This window comes from Rana temporaria, chromosome 3, assembly GCF_905171775.1.
Source record: "Rana temporaria chromosome 3, aRanTem1.1, whole genome shotgun sequence".
Taxonomy (NCBI): Eukaryota; Metazoa; Chordata; class Amphibia; order Anura; family Ranidae; genus Rana; species Rana temporaria.
Window position 1 is genome coordinate 368,385,798 of NC_053491.1, and position 12,399 is coordinate 368,398,196.

The 12,399-nt window shown below is 40.4% G+C and overlaps 1 protein-coding gene across 1 annotated transcript in view; it reads left to right on the top strand.

Moving 5' to 3' along the window:
- The window catches only part of C2CD5 (C2 calcium dependent domain containing 5), a 151,900-nt gene that overhangs the window by 41,404 nt on the left and 98,097 nt on the right, over positions 1–12,399 (top strand). The window contains 2 exon segments of the mRNA XM_040345428.1: positions 5,340–5,425; positions 8,617–8,725. Of these exon segments, the coding sequence (XP_040201362.1) occupies positions 5,340–5,425; positions 8,617–8,725 (195 nt within the window).

Consider the following 12,399-nt stretch of genomic DNA (forward strand, 5'->3'; position numbering starts at 1 on the left):
GTCGACCTGTTCGGATCGTGGATCGGGCACGATCCGTTGCACCCCTACCCAGAAGTAAATTGGTCATCCAGATCCCTCCTGCACAATATGTTTAAAGGATCACCTTTTGTAACATGTTACATGTTATACCCATATTCAGGTTGTAACATTTAATATGTTGCAAATTCATATACAAGTAAATAAAGACCTCCACCATGCCACATTCAAAGCTGTGAAAAAACAAAAAAAGAAATTGCAGTAAAATTATCCTACCATACTACAGACTTTATTGGCACCCACATAAGACACTTTATTCAAAGCGGAGTTCCACTCGTTTGTTAATAAACACACACTCATCTGTCCCACGGTCCAGCGATGCAGCCTCCAGAAGCATCGCTCCTTTCTGTGGCGCCATCATTGCAAGTGTGGGCACCAGCTGTGACAGCCTGCGACTTCACAGCCAGATGCGCTCTGCACATGCACGAGATTAAAGAGAGGCAGGGGCCATTTAGGGGGAGAGGAGGAGTCGCCTAGACAGCAAAACGACAGAAGCAGGAAGTGGGACAGGAAGTACCTGTTAAAACCCCCCCCCCCCCCCAAAAAAAATACATCAAATGTGGCATGTAAGGGGGCGAGGAGTGCTTAAAGCAGAAGTTTCACTTTTGGGTGGAACTCCACTTTAAGCTTCGCCCTATAGCAGTTTTACGGCTACAGGGTGGTACCTCTGTGCTGGATCATGTGTGTGTGTATATATATATATATATATATGTGAACTGACATTTCCCGGTGGGCGGCACACATGCGCACCACCGGCGGTTCGCTTCCGCTGTGATTACACACAGAATAAGAGCTGATCGGCGGGACTCGATGTCCACCGGCACCCGCCGATTACTGGTCCCCAAAAAGTGTCAGTTATTGTCCGTATATCTGCTGCAATATTGTAGTCCCGCTATAAGTCCCCGATTGCTGCTATTACTAGTAAAAAAAAAAAAAGTTATTTCCCATAGTTTGTAGACTTTATAACTTTTGCGCAAACCAATCAATAGATGCTGATTAGGATTTTTTTTTTTTTTACCAAAAATATGTAGCAGAATACATTTTGGCCTAAATTTGTGAAGAAATTACACGTTTTCAATTTTTTTTATTGGATATGTTTTATAGCAGAAAGTAAAATATAATTTTTTGTTTTTCAAAATTGTCAGTCTTTTTTGTTTTTGTAGCGGAAAAAAAACAAAAAAAACGCAGAGGTAATCAAATACTACCAAAAAAATAGCTCTATTTGTGGGGAAAAAAGAACATACATTTTATTTAGGTACAGTGTCACACGATCGCGCAATTGTTGGTTAAAGTAACGCTGTGCCGTATCGCAAAAATAATAGCCTGGTCACGAAGGGGGGTAAATCTTCCTGAGGTCAAGTGGTTAATGTAATAAACTATTACAGTTTTTATTTACAATTTCCGGTTAAAAAAACGGTAATGCGCATACAAACATTAAACCATGCAGTCTTCAGAATACTGCATTTAAATCATAATATAAATGTTGCAAATGCATCTGTCACCCCCCCCCCCCCTCAAGTCCACATTCAGACAGCTAGCAAGGGGGGGAATCTTCCCTGCTAGCTATCACAAACTGAAAAAAAATTCAATCATTCACAGTATTCTGTTGATTGCTCTGGTAGTTTACTGAGCTTCCTGTCAGAGTGTAACTGCCTGCCCATATCAGAGGTATGGGCAGACAGTTTGCAGGACCATGGCATTCCACCCACGACCTGCTGATCGTAGGTGCACTGCTTTACAGGTCCCTAACAAACAAAAATTATAAATGCATATTGTTTTGCCTGCAAAATAAGTGATTTCTTTTTATTTTTTGTAACAATGCAACTTATTTTTTAAGCCCTGATAAAATGGTACATTTTTGCAACCCCCTAAACAAGTCAGAGATAATTCTTGATACATACATTTATTGTGACAAAAGAAAACCTGCATCTGGGACTGATTTCCATAGCTTTACACTCCATTCTTCTATGTAAGCAAACTATCCTGAGGTCCCTGAGAAGGCTCCACTGAGCTCTAGAGAGCTGCCACACTGCAATAACCACATTATTCAACTAGGAATCCTACTAAAATTGGAGCCCACCTCTCCATAAACATTTCCATTTTTGAAATCTACTTTCAGACTTCCGAAAAGTTTTAAGAAGCCGGTAAATGATTCAGCATGCTAGCATTCACCCACAAGTTAAATATTTTTGTTTTGGGCGGACTGATTCTTTAAACCTCATGCCTGAAATGTAGCATTTTGTCCTGTACAGGTGACACTCTCCTCCCTGCTCTGTCACCCTCATTTCTAAAAACGTGTGACCAGACACACAATATATATCGCTGCTCATTCCTGCTTCTCCTCATTTCACGTGTCTGCCTTATTAGGATGGTATAGCTATCCAGACCCAGCACAGGCCTATACCAGTCCTAATGTTGTTTCCTTATCCAATCAGTTTTACATGGATCGAGTGTTGTCCTTGCATAGTTCGGTAGAATTAGATTTCATTGCATCTGCTTTTTCTGAACACAATATAATGTAACATACTGGCAGTAGAGGTCGTCTTGGCCAAAGCAACCAATAAAGTTTAAGCTCTAATAACCACTGATAACAACATAGTGGTCTGGAAGTAGACGCTAAAGTGTCACCTTCTCCATCTCAGTGTATGTAGGTGAGGCTGCAGAGTAGATGTACCTAGTTTGTTACAACTCTTCATGAGTGGTGCTGTGCTTTTAGCTAGAAAGGGGCCCTGCAGATTTTCTTTTCTGCTGGCTGGACTAAATAGACTTTTTTCTTTTCAACTTAACTGTGTAAAAATTATACATTAGTGTCTCAGCCTATATAACAAAAAACAAAGTAGGGTTTGTATTAAACAGTGTTTGAAATAATTTTTATTTTATTTAACTATAACTCTGTAACGAGACCCTTGCTCGCTCGGTTCCACTCTCCCGACACTTCTCTGCTGCTATTGAATCAGATTGCAACGTCTGATGGTTCGGTCATCCAAGGCTCCGGGATTCGAACTACAGCTATGTGCCGTTCGAAATCCATCAGAACAAACACCAGGCAGGCTGTATGTATGTTCAAACAGGAAACTCTTTTATTGGAAGCACACAACACACTTTTATACAGAATTTTGAACATCCCACCCCCAACAACCGCTTTCCTATTGGTCAATTTTAAAGTACATTGTAGATCTCCATTAGGTCCTCTTAGCCATGCAAATGAGGACTTAAAAAAGGGTCAGCAGGAAGTGGTCCGATAGCTTGAATAGAAGGACTGCTATGTGTAATGAGACAGAAGCCCCAGGGGGCAATCAATGTACACAAACAGCCAGACACAGAACAATGGAGCCGTCTGGAGGGGGGGGGGGGTTAGCCTTAAGATAGGGCAGAAGAGTCCCCACTGTGTAACAGATTTCAAGGAGAAACACTTCCGCATTCCAAGGTCCATGACAAACTCTATGACTAATTTGTCTATCTTAATAATTTTTAACCTTAAAGAGGAACTGCAGTCTGCTCACACAATTTGTAATAAAATAGTTTTGCCATTCTGAAGCTTCCCTCCAACCACTTAACATATTTTATATATACTGTGATTCTGTACTTGCCAAATATGCTGCAGAAATCTCCCTCCACTAAGTGTGGATGCAACCATTTTAACTGTGGGCAGCTGAAGCTGCTGCCTGTTCACTTTCTGGATTCACACAGACACGCACCTCAAGCTCTGCAGCTCTCATTGGCCCTCTCATGACGCATCCCCCTTCCGTTCCTGGCAAGCTTATGAGAGTGAGAGAGAGCTGTGCATGATGTCATAAGACTAGGCTTTTTTTTACCAGACAAGAAACAGGAAGTGGGCTGTATAAGGTATTTAGTGGCAAAAAAAATATGTTTTACTACTAAAAATATGTTTTACTATCCAAAGTTAAAACAACAAGGACAAAAGATTGACTGAAAGGTTAAAAAAAATACTGAGGGTCCGCTTTAACTAATGTTGCTAAACGTGACCTTGGCATTTATGCTTCAGTGACCTTTGGGCATGAAAGAAGCAAAGAAAAGATAATTACGGGATATAGAAGCTCATACATAGACTCGGAAGAAATGAGAAGAAGACAGATGGAGAAGCAATGTGGTGTCCCAAGGGAGAAAAGCTTTACTGAACAACAACCATGTCTATTGCTATAATGGTGTATGCAGGTTTTCTAAAATCAACAACAAAAAATTCCATTGTCCAGGTGATGGAAAAACGAAATTCTGCTTACTTAGGTAGATGGCTTTCTTTATTCTACTGAGATTAAAAAAACAAAGTTTGAAAAAATGTCTTTCAGTTTACTTTGAGAGAAAACGACTCCAAAAATTCACAACTTTAGGGTAGGTCAAAAAATTTAAACTGAATTGGTTGCTATGGGCAACACCTGACCTGCCATATCCTGCCTTTTTGTAGCAATCTGCTGCCATAGTAGAGATTTAACCTGAAATGTCATGTTCCATCCAATTCTTATTCCTATATCTGAAATACTGTGATTGCTTCCCAACTGAAAGGACAATCTGTGGGGCTGTAGCCCTTTAGGAAGCTCTGCGGCAAGTATACATATCACCACAGTGGGACTGTTAGTGTTGCCCATAGCCACCTATTAGAGTTCTCATATTAACAGATGCATGTGTGAGACCTGCCTTCCAGCAAATCCATCAGTCACTGCCTAGGCTGAGATAATGTCATTAGCCTGCTGCAGGCAGAAAGGAGTATTTCCTCAGTCTCTTCTTGTTTCCTCTAATTGCAACATTGTGGCAAGGTGAGAGGCTGCAAGAGTGGCTGATCTGTGTTGGACATCTGTGAACACAGCCAAGAACTGCAGAGGCACCCCATGAAAAACCTTACTTTAACCTTTGTGCTGTTATGTGATATAGTAACACAGCCTTCTTAGTGCATGAACCAGTCAGGTGCTGCTGCATTTGATTTAATGATATTTAGGACTGAATCTAATTGGTGGCTGTTGTCAGCACAGATAGTTCCTAATTAGAACATATTGATAAATAAAGTCTAATTGATCCCATTTTTTTTTTTATTCGTTAGAGGAGTGCCTTTTTGTTTGCCCATCAAGAAATGAAATCTATCCCGTGTTCTGGAATATTATGTTTCCTTCAGGTTCTGTATCTTTGGACCTCCCCAGTCCGTAAAATTAGACTTTTATTTACTGTACACATAAATATTGGAGTATCCTCAGCATCTTTGCAAGTCTAGTGTAGTGTCAGTTCTCGGCCTATATGACAGTTGTGAGATCTGGCTTGTGTGTCTTATTTCTGAGCATCATTTTACCCTGTAGGGATGGGGAGCGGAAGTGCCGGCAGAGAAGGTGGAGCCTTTAAAACATTACTCCGACAACAGACACAGACTGCTCTAGAGCAAAGGGTGAGTCTGATTATATACTTGTACTACACATTGGAGCAGATTTATCTAATATGTGTCAAACTCACATGAATTCTAGAATGTGATGCATACCTGTGTGGCAAAGCAGGTTGGGCTGTTTGTATTGGAAGTGTACATTTTATAAATGCATTGGTTACTCCTTCCATCTTGTCCATTCTCCAGCCACATATCGGCTGTTTGTTCCTCTGTATAGAAGGAAAAGTGAAAAACTTAAGCTGGCCATGTATAGTAGAATTTTGTTTTGAATTTTTTTTAGTTTGAAGAATGTTCACATTTTTAATCGTTATTGGGGGTCAAATCGATATTCGTTTTTGACTACAGTGACAAAAAATTTCAAGGAGGAGGATGTAAAACATTTCTCAAGCGAACAGTTTTCTAAAAGTAAATGTGGTTTTCTTTCAGGAATGTCCATTTACCCAAAAGATGAATGTTAAAAGCAAATGTTTTTAAAAAGAAGTATGGGTTGTGTTTTTTTTTTATTTTTTATCATAATCAACTAGGTGGATGCAGCATTGGTCCCCCGACTGCACTAGGCCTGGAAACTGAGTGATCAAACACTGCTGATTGCTCAGTTCTCAGTGAGCAGAGATATGGTGACTGCCAGTCTTCAGCTCTCTGCTCTCCTCTCATCACTCAATGGAGTCCTGGGCTATGGAGGTGGCGGGAGTGGCTGGTTCATGGAGGGGGACGGCTCGCTGAGAGTCTGAGCCAGCTGCAGGTCCAGGCAAGTGGGCGGCTACCGACTATATGGTTGTGATCTTTCCCCTGCCTGGAATGGCTCTGATTTTGGCTTACAGTGGAAAATGGGTCAGAGGAGTGCAGAACAAACTGTACTCCTGTGATCCACAGAAGTACAGTCAAACAAGCTTTGGCTGTATTTCTTCTTTTAAAGGGGTTATAAAGGTTTGTTTTTTATTTTCTAAATAGGTTCCTTTAAGCTAGTGCATTGTTGGTTCACTTACCTTTCCCTTCGATTTCCCTTCTAAATGTTTTGTTTTCTTTGTCTGAATTTCTCACTTCCTATTCCTCATCAGTAAGCTGTTCTGAATGACTTTCCTCCGCTCAGATGATGGTGGAAAGCTTACTGAGGAGAAACAGGAAGTGAGAAATTCAGACAACGAAAAAAAACATTTAGAAGGGAAATCGAATGAAAAGGTAAGTGAACCAACAATGCACTAGCTTAAAGGAACCTATTTAAAAAATAAAAAAACGAACCTTTACAAACCCCTTTAAGTATTTTCAAATGACATTTGTCTAGTTGTCATATGTACTGTTTTTCATTTTTTGTACAAATATTCATTTGTACAATGGTTTTGGAGGTTTACTAGTGTATGGTCAGCTGTACCATTGTCTATGGATCAGCAGAGAGAGGATTGTGGTTAAGAAAGAAAATAAAAGTAAAAAAAATATTTTGCAAAGGTAATTTTGCGACAGGGCTGCTTTAATCTACAGTAGTAAAAGCTGAACTCTTCAAGATGGAGACATTATAATTGCAAACAAATAAAATATTGTACACTTTGGCTACATAAACAGTAACACAGAGCAATATAAGTAGACATAAATAGGAAGTTTGTAGCTCCCTATTGAATATTAAAATTGCCCCAGCCTTGCAGCTTTTGTATAACAGATTGGATTGCTCAGATCACTATGAAACTGAAGAACATAAAGCACACTGGCATATGGAAGAGCTTTGTTTAAAGTAACGCTATCACAAACGAAACGCTGGTAATTCTTACATCAAACGTTTTTCCCATCTTGCTTTTCATGGCCAACAGCAAGCAAGGAAGCTGATAAAGAATTTTCCTGAAGCACGCCTCTAGCAACAGTATGGGTCATCTGTCCAGCAGAGGGCTGAGCTTGCTGACCGTGGTTATGTGAGTAGAAAACTGGGACAGAAGTGTGTTATCTGCATTCTTGGCACCAAGTGCCCTCTGCAGAGGCGCATTGGCGGCGGTATAGCTGCAGTTTCCCATTGATTTTAATGGGAAGGAGCAGTGTAGGAGCGGTAATCACCCCGCTCCTTCACCGCTCCAAAGATGCTGCTTGCAGGAGATTTTTTTTCCTCCCGCCAGCGCATCGCCTCAGTGTGAAAGCCCTCTGGCTTTCACATTGAGAATGCTGGGGCAGGATTATTTCAGGCGTTATCTATGCGCTATTTTTAGCGCTAAAATGCCTGAAATATCCCTCAGTGTGAAAGGGGCCTTATGTTCTAGCTTCCTGCTCACATTACCACCTTCAGTAAGCCCCACCTACTGCTAGACATGATGTGCACTGTTTTTTAGGGGTGCATTTCTAGGATCTTCCACTTCGTAAGCCTTAAGGCGGTTTGGTACCACCCAGTCCTCTTTTTTGCTTGCAGATAGATGCAAGGGTTACAAGTGTTTCATTTGTGAGTGTGTTACATTGGATTTTAATCTTTTACATTAAAGGAAGCTCTGCACTATGCTGGGGTACTTTGTGTTTCCCTTCTGTGCTAAAATCCCTGTCAGTTTATTTTTTACTGTTTGTGTTTTGTTCGGAAGATTTTTCCTCACTTCCTCAATGGAAGATTTACCCTCCTTGTTCTGGTAACAATTCCAAAATGTTGAATTCCCCATAACTTTGTTTCAATGAAAATGGTGACCAGGACAAACTGAGAGGATAAATCTACCTAGTTAGAACACAGACAGCAATATAAACTTGAAAGAGATTATAACTCATCGCTATTCTATTCAATGATAAAAAAAGATTTGGGCTATACATGCACTTTTCCGTCAAGGGTAAATACCTGAATATGACTTGATTTTAGTTTTCTGAAATCCACTTTACAGCAGCACTTTGACTGGGAAATGGAGGGAAAATATTAAGATCAAGTCAGTTTTGCTGCATATAAATATATTAACAGGGGGAATTGTGACAAAAGGACAGAGCAGTGAAAGGATTTCTTCTGCTGCTGTTCCTTCACTGTCCATTTAGCAAGCCAGGGTGAAGGAATGACACCTTTACAGAATATCTCCTGTCGTTCTCTGTCTCGTGAAAATTACAAGCTGTAGTATCTGTGATTTTACAGTAATTGTGGTATTTACCCCCGGAGACATGTTCTTCCCGTTCCTCGATATTTATTTAAAATGAATGTTCTTTTTCTTTTTCACTTTAATGACTTTTTTTACCTTTTTTTTTAACATGTTTTGTAGGAGTTCCCATTTTTCACCCTGACAGCTTTTCCTCCAGGATTCCTTGTTCATGTCGGTGGTGTTGTCAGTGCTCGATCGGTGAAGCTGCTTGATCGGATTCACAATCCGGGTATGTTTGCTTGCCCTCTTCTAAACCTTTTCCCATGTGATTGCCAATTTGTCCAGTGACAAGAAAAGTTTGGTTTTCCGCTTTAAAGAACAGTTTATAATCTACAACTAGTATATCACTTCAGATTCTTACTTTCAATGGAACTTCTGATACTAAAACATTTCACTCCATGTAAGTTGTCTGTGATGCCCTGTCTGTCTAAAAAGGTCATAATTACACATAATTGTAATATTGTTTTTGCCTGCTGATTATCAGGTAATTTCCAGTCTTGTTTTGGCATCCCAAAACCATTTTGTTGTCTACAGTTGACCTACCATTGGCTCATGTAATTTTGTGCAAAGAAGACAAAAGGAGCGTATAGCTGACAATGAGGCAGATTTATAGCCTGTTCCTTCCAACAGGAGATAATTACCTTTCCTACACTCAGTGATAGATGTGTCTGTGCAGGATGTATGGCTAGAATTCGCTCCTTTCTTGTACTATAAACTTTACAGAATTAAACAAAAAACAAATATATACCGCATGTATATAAATTATAGTGTGTGTAAATATATATATATATTTTACATACAGTATCTCACAAAAGTGAGTACACCCCTCACATTTTTGGAAATGTTTTATTGGAGCTGCACGATTCTGCCTAAAATGAGAATCACATTTTGTTTTGCTTAGAATAAAGATCATGATTCTCGCGGTGTAACATCTTCTTTCCCATTATACAAACAAAATTGGGCTAACTTTACTTTTCGTTTTTTTTATTTATTAAAGTGTATTTTTTCCAAAGAAATTGTGTTTGAAAAACCGCTGCGCAAATACGATGGAACATAAAATATTGCAACAACCACCATTTTATTCTGGAGGGTCTCTGCTAAAAGAAAATATATCATGTTTGGGTGTTCCAAGTAATTTTCAAGCAGAATTTTTTTTTTACTTGTAAGCATCAAATGTCAGAAAAGGTTTGGTCTTTAAATGGTTAAACTTCCTTCATCTACGCTGGGGTTCTTTCCTTTGATAAAAGAACGAAAAGATACTTTGTTTCTATTTGTTGTAATAAAACTTGGCAGACTGCCTGGATTTTGTTTTTCCAGCTGTGAGAACTCTCTGCAGTTGTTAGAAAGGACATGCTGTTTTGAAGATCTGGAAGGGAAAAAGATCGCAATTTCGATTCTTAACAATTAATTGTGCAGCTCTGTGTTTTATTATATCTGTTTATGTGACAACACTGAATAAATGGCACTTTGCTACAATGTAAAGTAGTGAGTCTACAGCTTGTATAACAGTGTACATTTGCCTTCCCCTCAAAATAACTCAACACACAGCCATTAATGTCTAAACCGAGTACACCCCTAAGTGAAAATGTCCAAATTGGGCCAAAGTGTCAATATTTGGTGTGGCTATCATTATTTTGCAGCACTGCTTTAACCCTCTTGGGCATGGAGTTCACCAGAGCTTCACAGGTTGCATCTGGAGTCCTCTTCCACTCCTCCATGAAGACATCACAGAGCTGGTGGATATTAAAGACCTTGAGCTCCTCCACCTTTGGTTTGAGGATGCTCAATAGAGTTTAAGTCTGGAGACATGCTCGGCCAGTCCATCACCTTTACCCTCAGCTTCTTTAGCAAGGCAGTGGTCGTCTTGGAGGTGTGTTTGGGGTCGTCATCATGTTGGAATACTGCTCTGCGGCCCAGTCTATGAAGGGAGGGGATCATGCTCTGCTCCAGTATGTCACAGTACATGTTGGCATTCATGGTTCCCTCGATGAACTGTAGCTCCCCAATGCCGGCAGCACTTATGCAGTGACACTCCCTCCACCATGCCCGACTGTAGGCAAGACACACTTGTCTTTGTACTCCTCACCTGATTGCTGCCACACACGCTTTACACCATCTGAATCAAATAAGTTTATCTTGGTCTCGTCAGACCACAGGCCATGGTTCCACTAATCCATGTCCTTATAAAATATAAAAAGAAAAGCTGCGCTGCAAGTTAAATCAACATAAATATTCAATTATGTAAAAAGTACACAAAATCCCAGTGCAAAACTGAAAAAAAGATTAGTGCAAAAGTCCATGTAGGATGTATCACAGAGGATTGCAGGAAGTGACAGGAAGTTCTCCGAATAGGTGAAACTAGATATCCAGGTAAAAATCTTGTGAATCAGATGACAAATCCACCACCACTTATGTACCAACTGCTTACCAGAGCAAGAATAAATTCAGGCATGTATAACATGGGTCAATAGGGGTCCTGGATAAACTGCCACTCTCTCTCCTGTATCACCAATCCTCTATGTCAGACCAACTTTCTCCATAGATGTAACCCAGAGGAGAAAAACACTCACATAGTGTGATAACGTTTTAAAATATTTTAATGTAAAAGGGTATTGCACTCACATGTATGTCGGTTAAAAAGTGCGATCAATAATTGTTTAGCCGGCCGGCTCTGCTGTCTGCTCGTCCTTCCGGGTAGACAGCGTGGATCGTGGTGACGTCAGCACGTCGCTCCTCCCTTTTTCACATATTTTTATAGTGTCATCACTATTTCACTTATTAGACCTGCGCAGTATCTTCCTATTGTATGTATTTATTTTATGTAATCCATGTCCTTAGTCTGCTTGTCTTCAGCAAACTGTTTGCAAACTGTTTTGTGCATCATCTTTAGAAGAGGCTTCCTTCTGGGACGGCAGCCTCTTTTTTTGCAGTGTGCAGCGTATGGTCTGAGCATTGACAGGCTGACTCTTCAACCTCTGCACCTCTGCAGCATACGTCTATTTCCCAAAGACAACCTCTGGATATGATGCTGAGCACGTGCACTCAACTTGTTTGGTCGGCCGAGGCCTGTTCTGAGTGGAACCTGTCCTGTTAAACTGCTGTATGGTCTTGGCCACTGTGCTGCAGCTCAGTTTCAGAGTTTTGGCAATCTTCTTATAGCCTAGGTCAGTGATGGCGATTCTTGGCACCCCAGATGTTTTGGAACTACATTTCCCATGATGCTTATGCACCCTGCAGTGTGGTTGAGCATCATGGAAAATGTAGTTCCAAAACATCTGGGGTGCCAATGTTCGCCATCACTGGCCTAGGCCATCTTTATGTAGAGCAACAATTCTTTTTTTCAGATCCTCAGAGAGTCCTTTGCCATGAGGTGCCATGTTGAACTTCCAGTAACCAGTATGAGAGAGTGAGAGCGATAACACCAAATTTAACACACCTGCTCTCTATTCATACCCGAGACCTTGTAACACTAATGCATAACATGACACCGGGGAGGGAAAATGGCAAATTGAGCCCATTTTGCACATTTTCACTAAGGGAAGTACTCACTTTTGCCAGCTGTTAAGACATTAATGGCTTTGTGTTGAGTTATTTTGGGGGGACAGCAAATTTACACGGTTATACATGCTGTACACTCACTACTTTTACATTGTTGCAACGTGTCAATTCTTCAGTGTTGTCACATGAAAATATATATTTACAAAAAGGTGAGGGGTGTACTCACTTTTGTGAGATACTGAATATATACACACACACACATACAAGCACATACTGTATGTAGCCTATAATACCCCATCGCTTAGTCAACAGTAAAGTGGGTAGAGAATAGACACATATTCCATGAATGCATGTCCGCTTCTAAGCCAATGCCCCTGGCATTGGCCTTTCTTGGAGCACATGAAT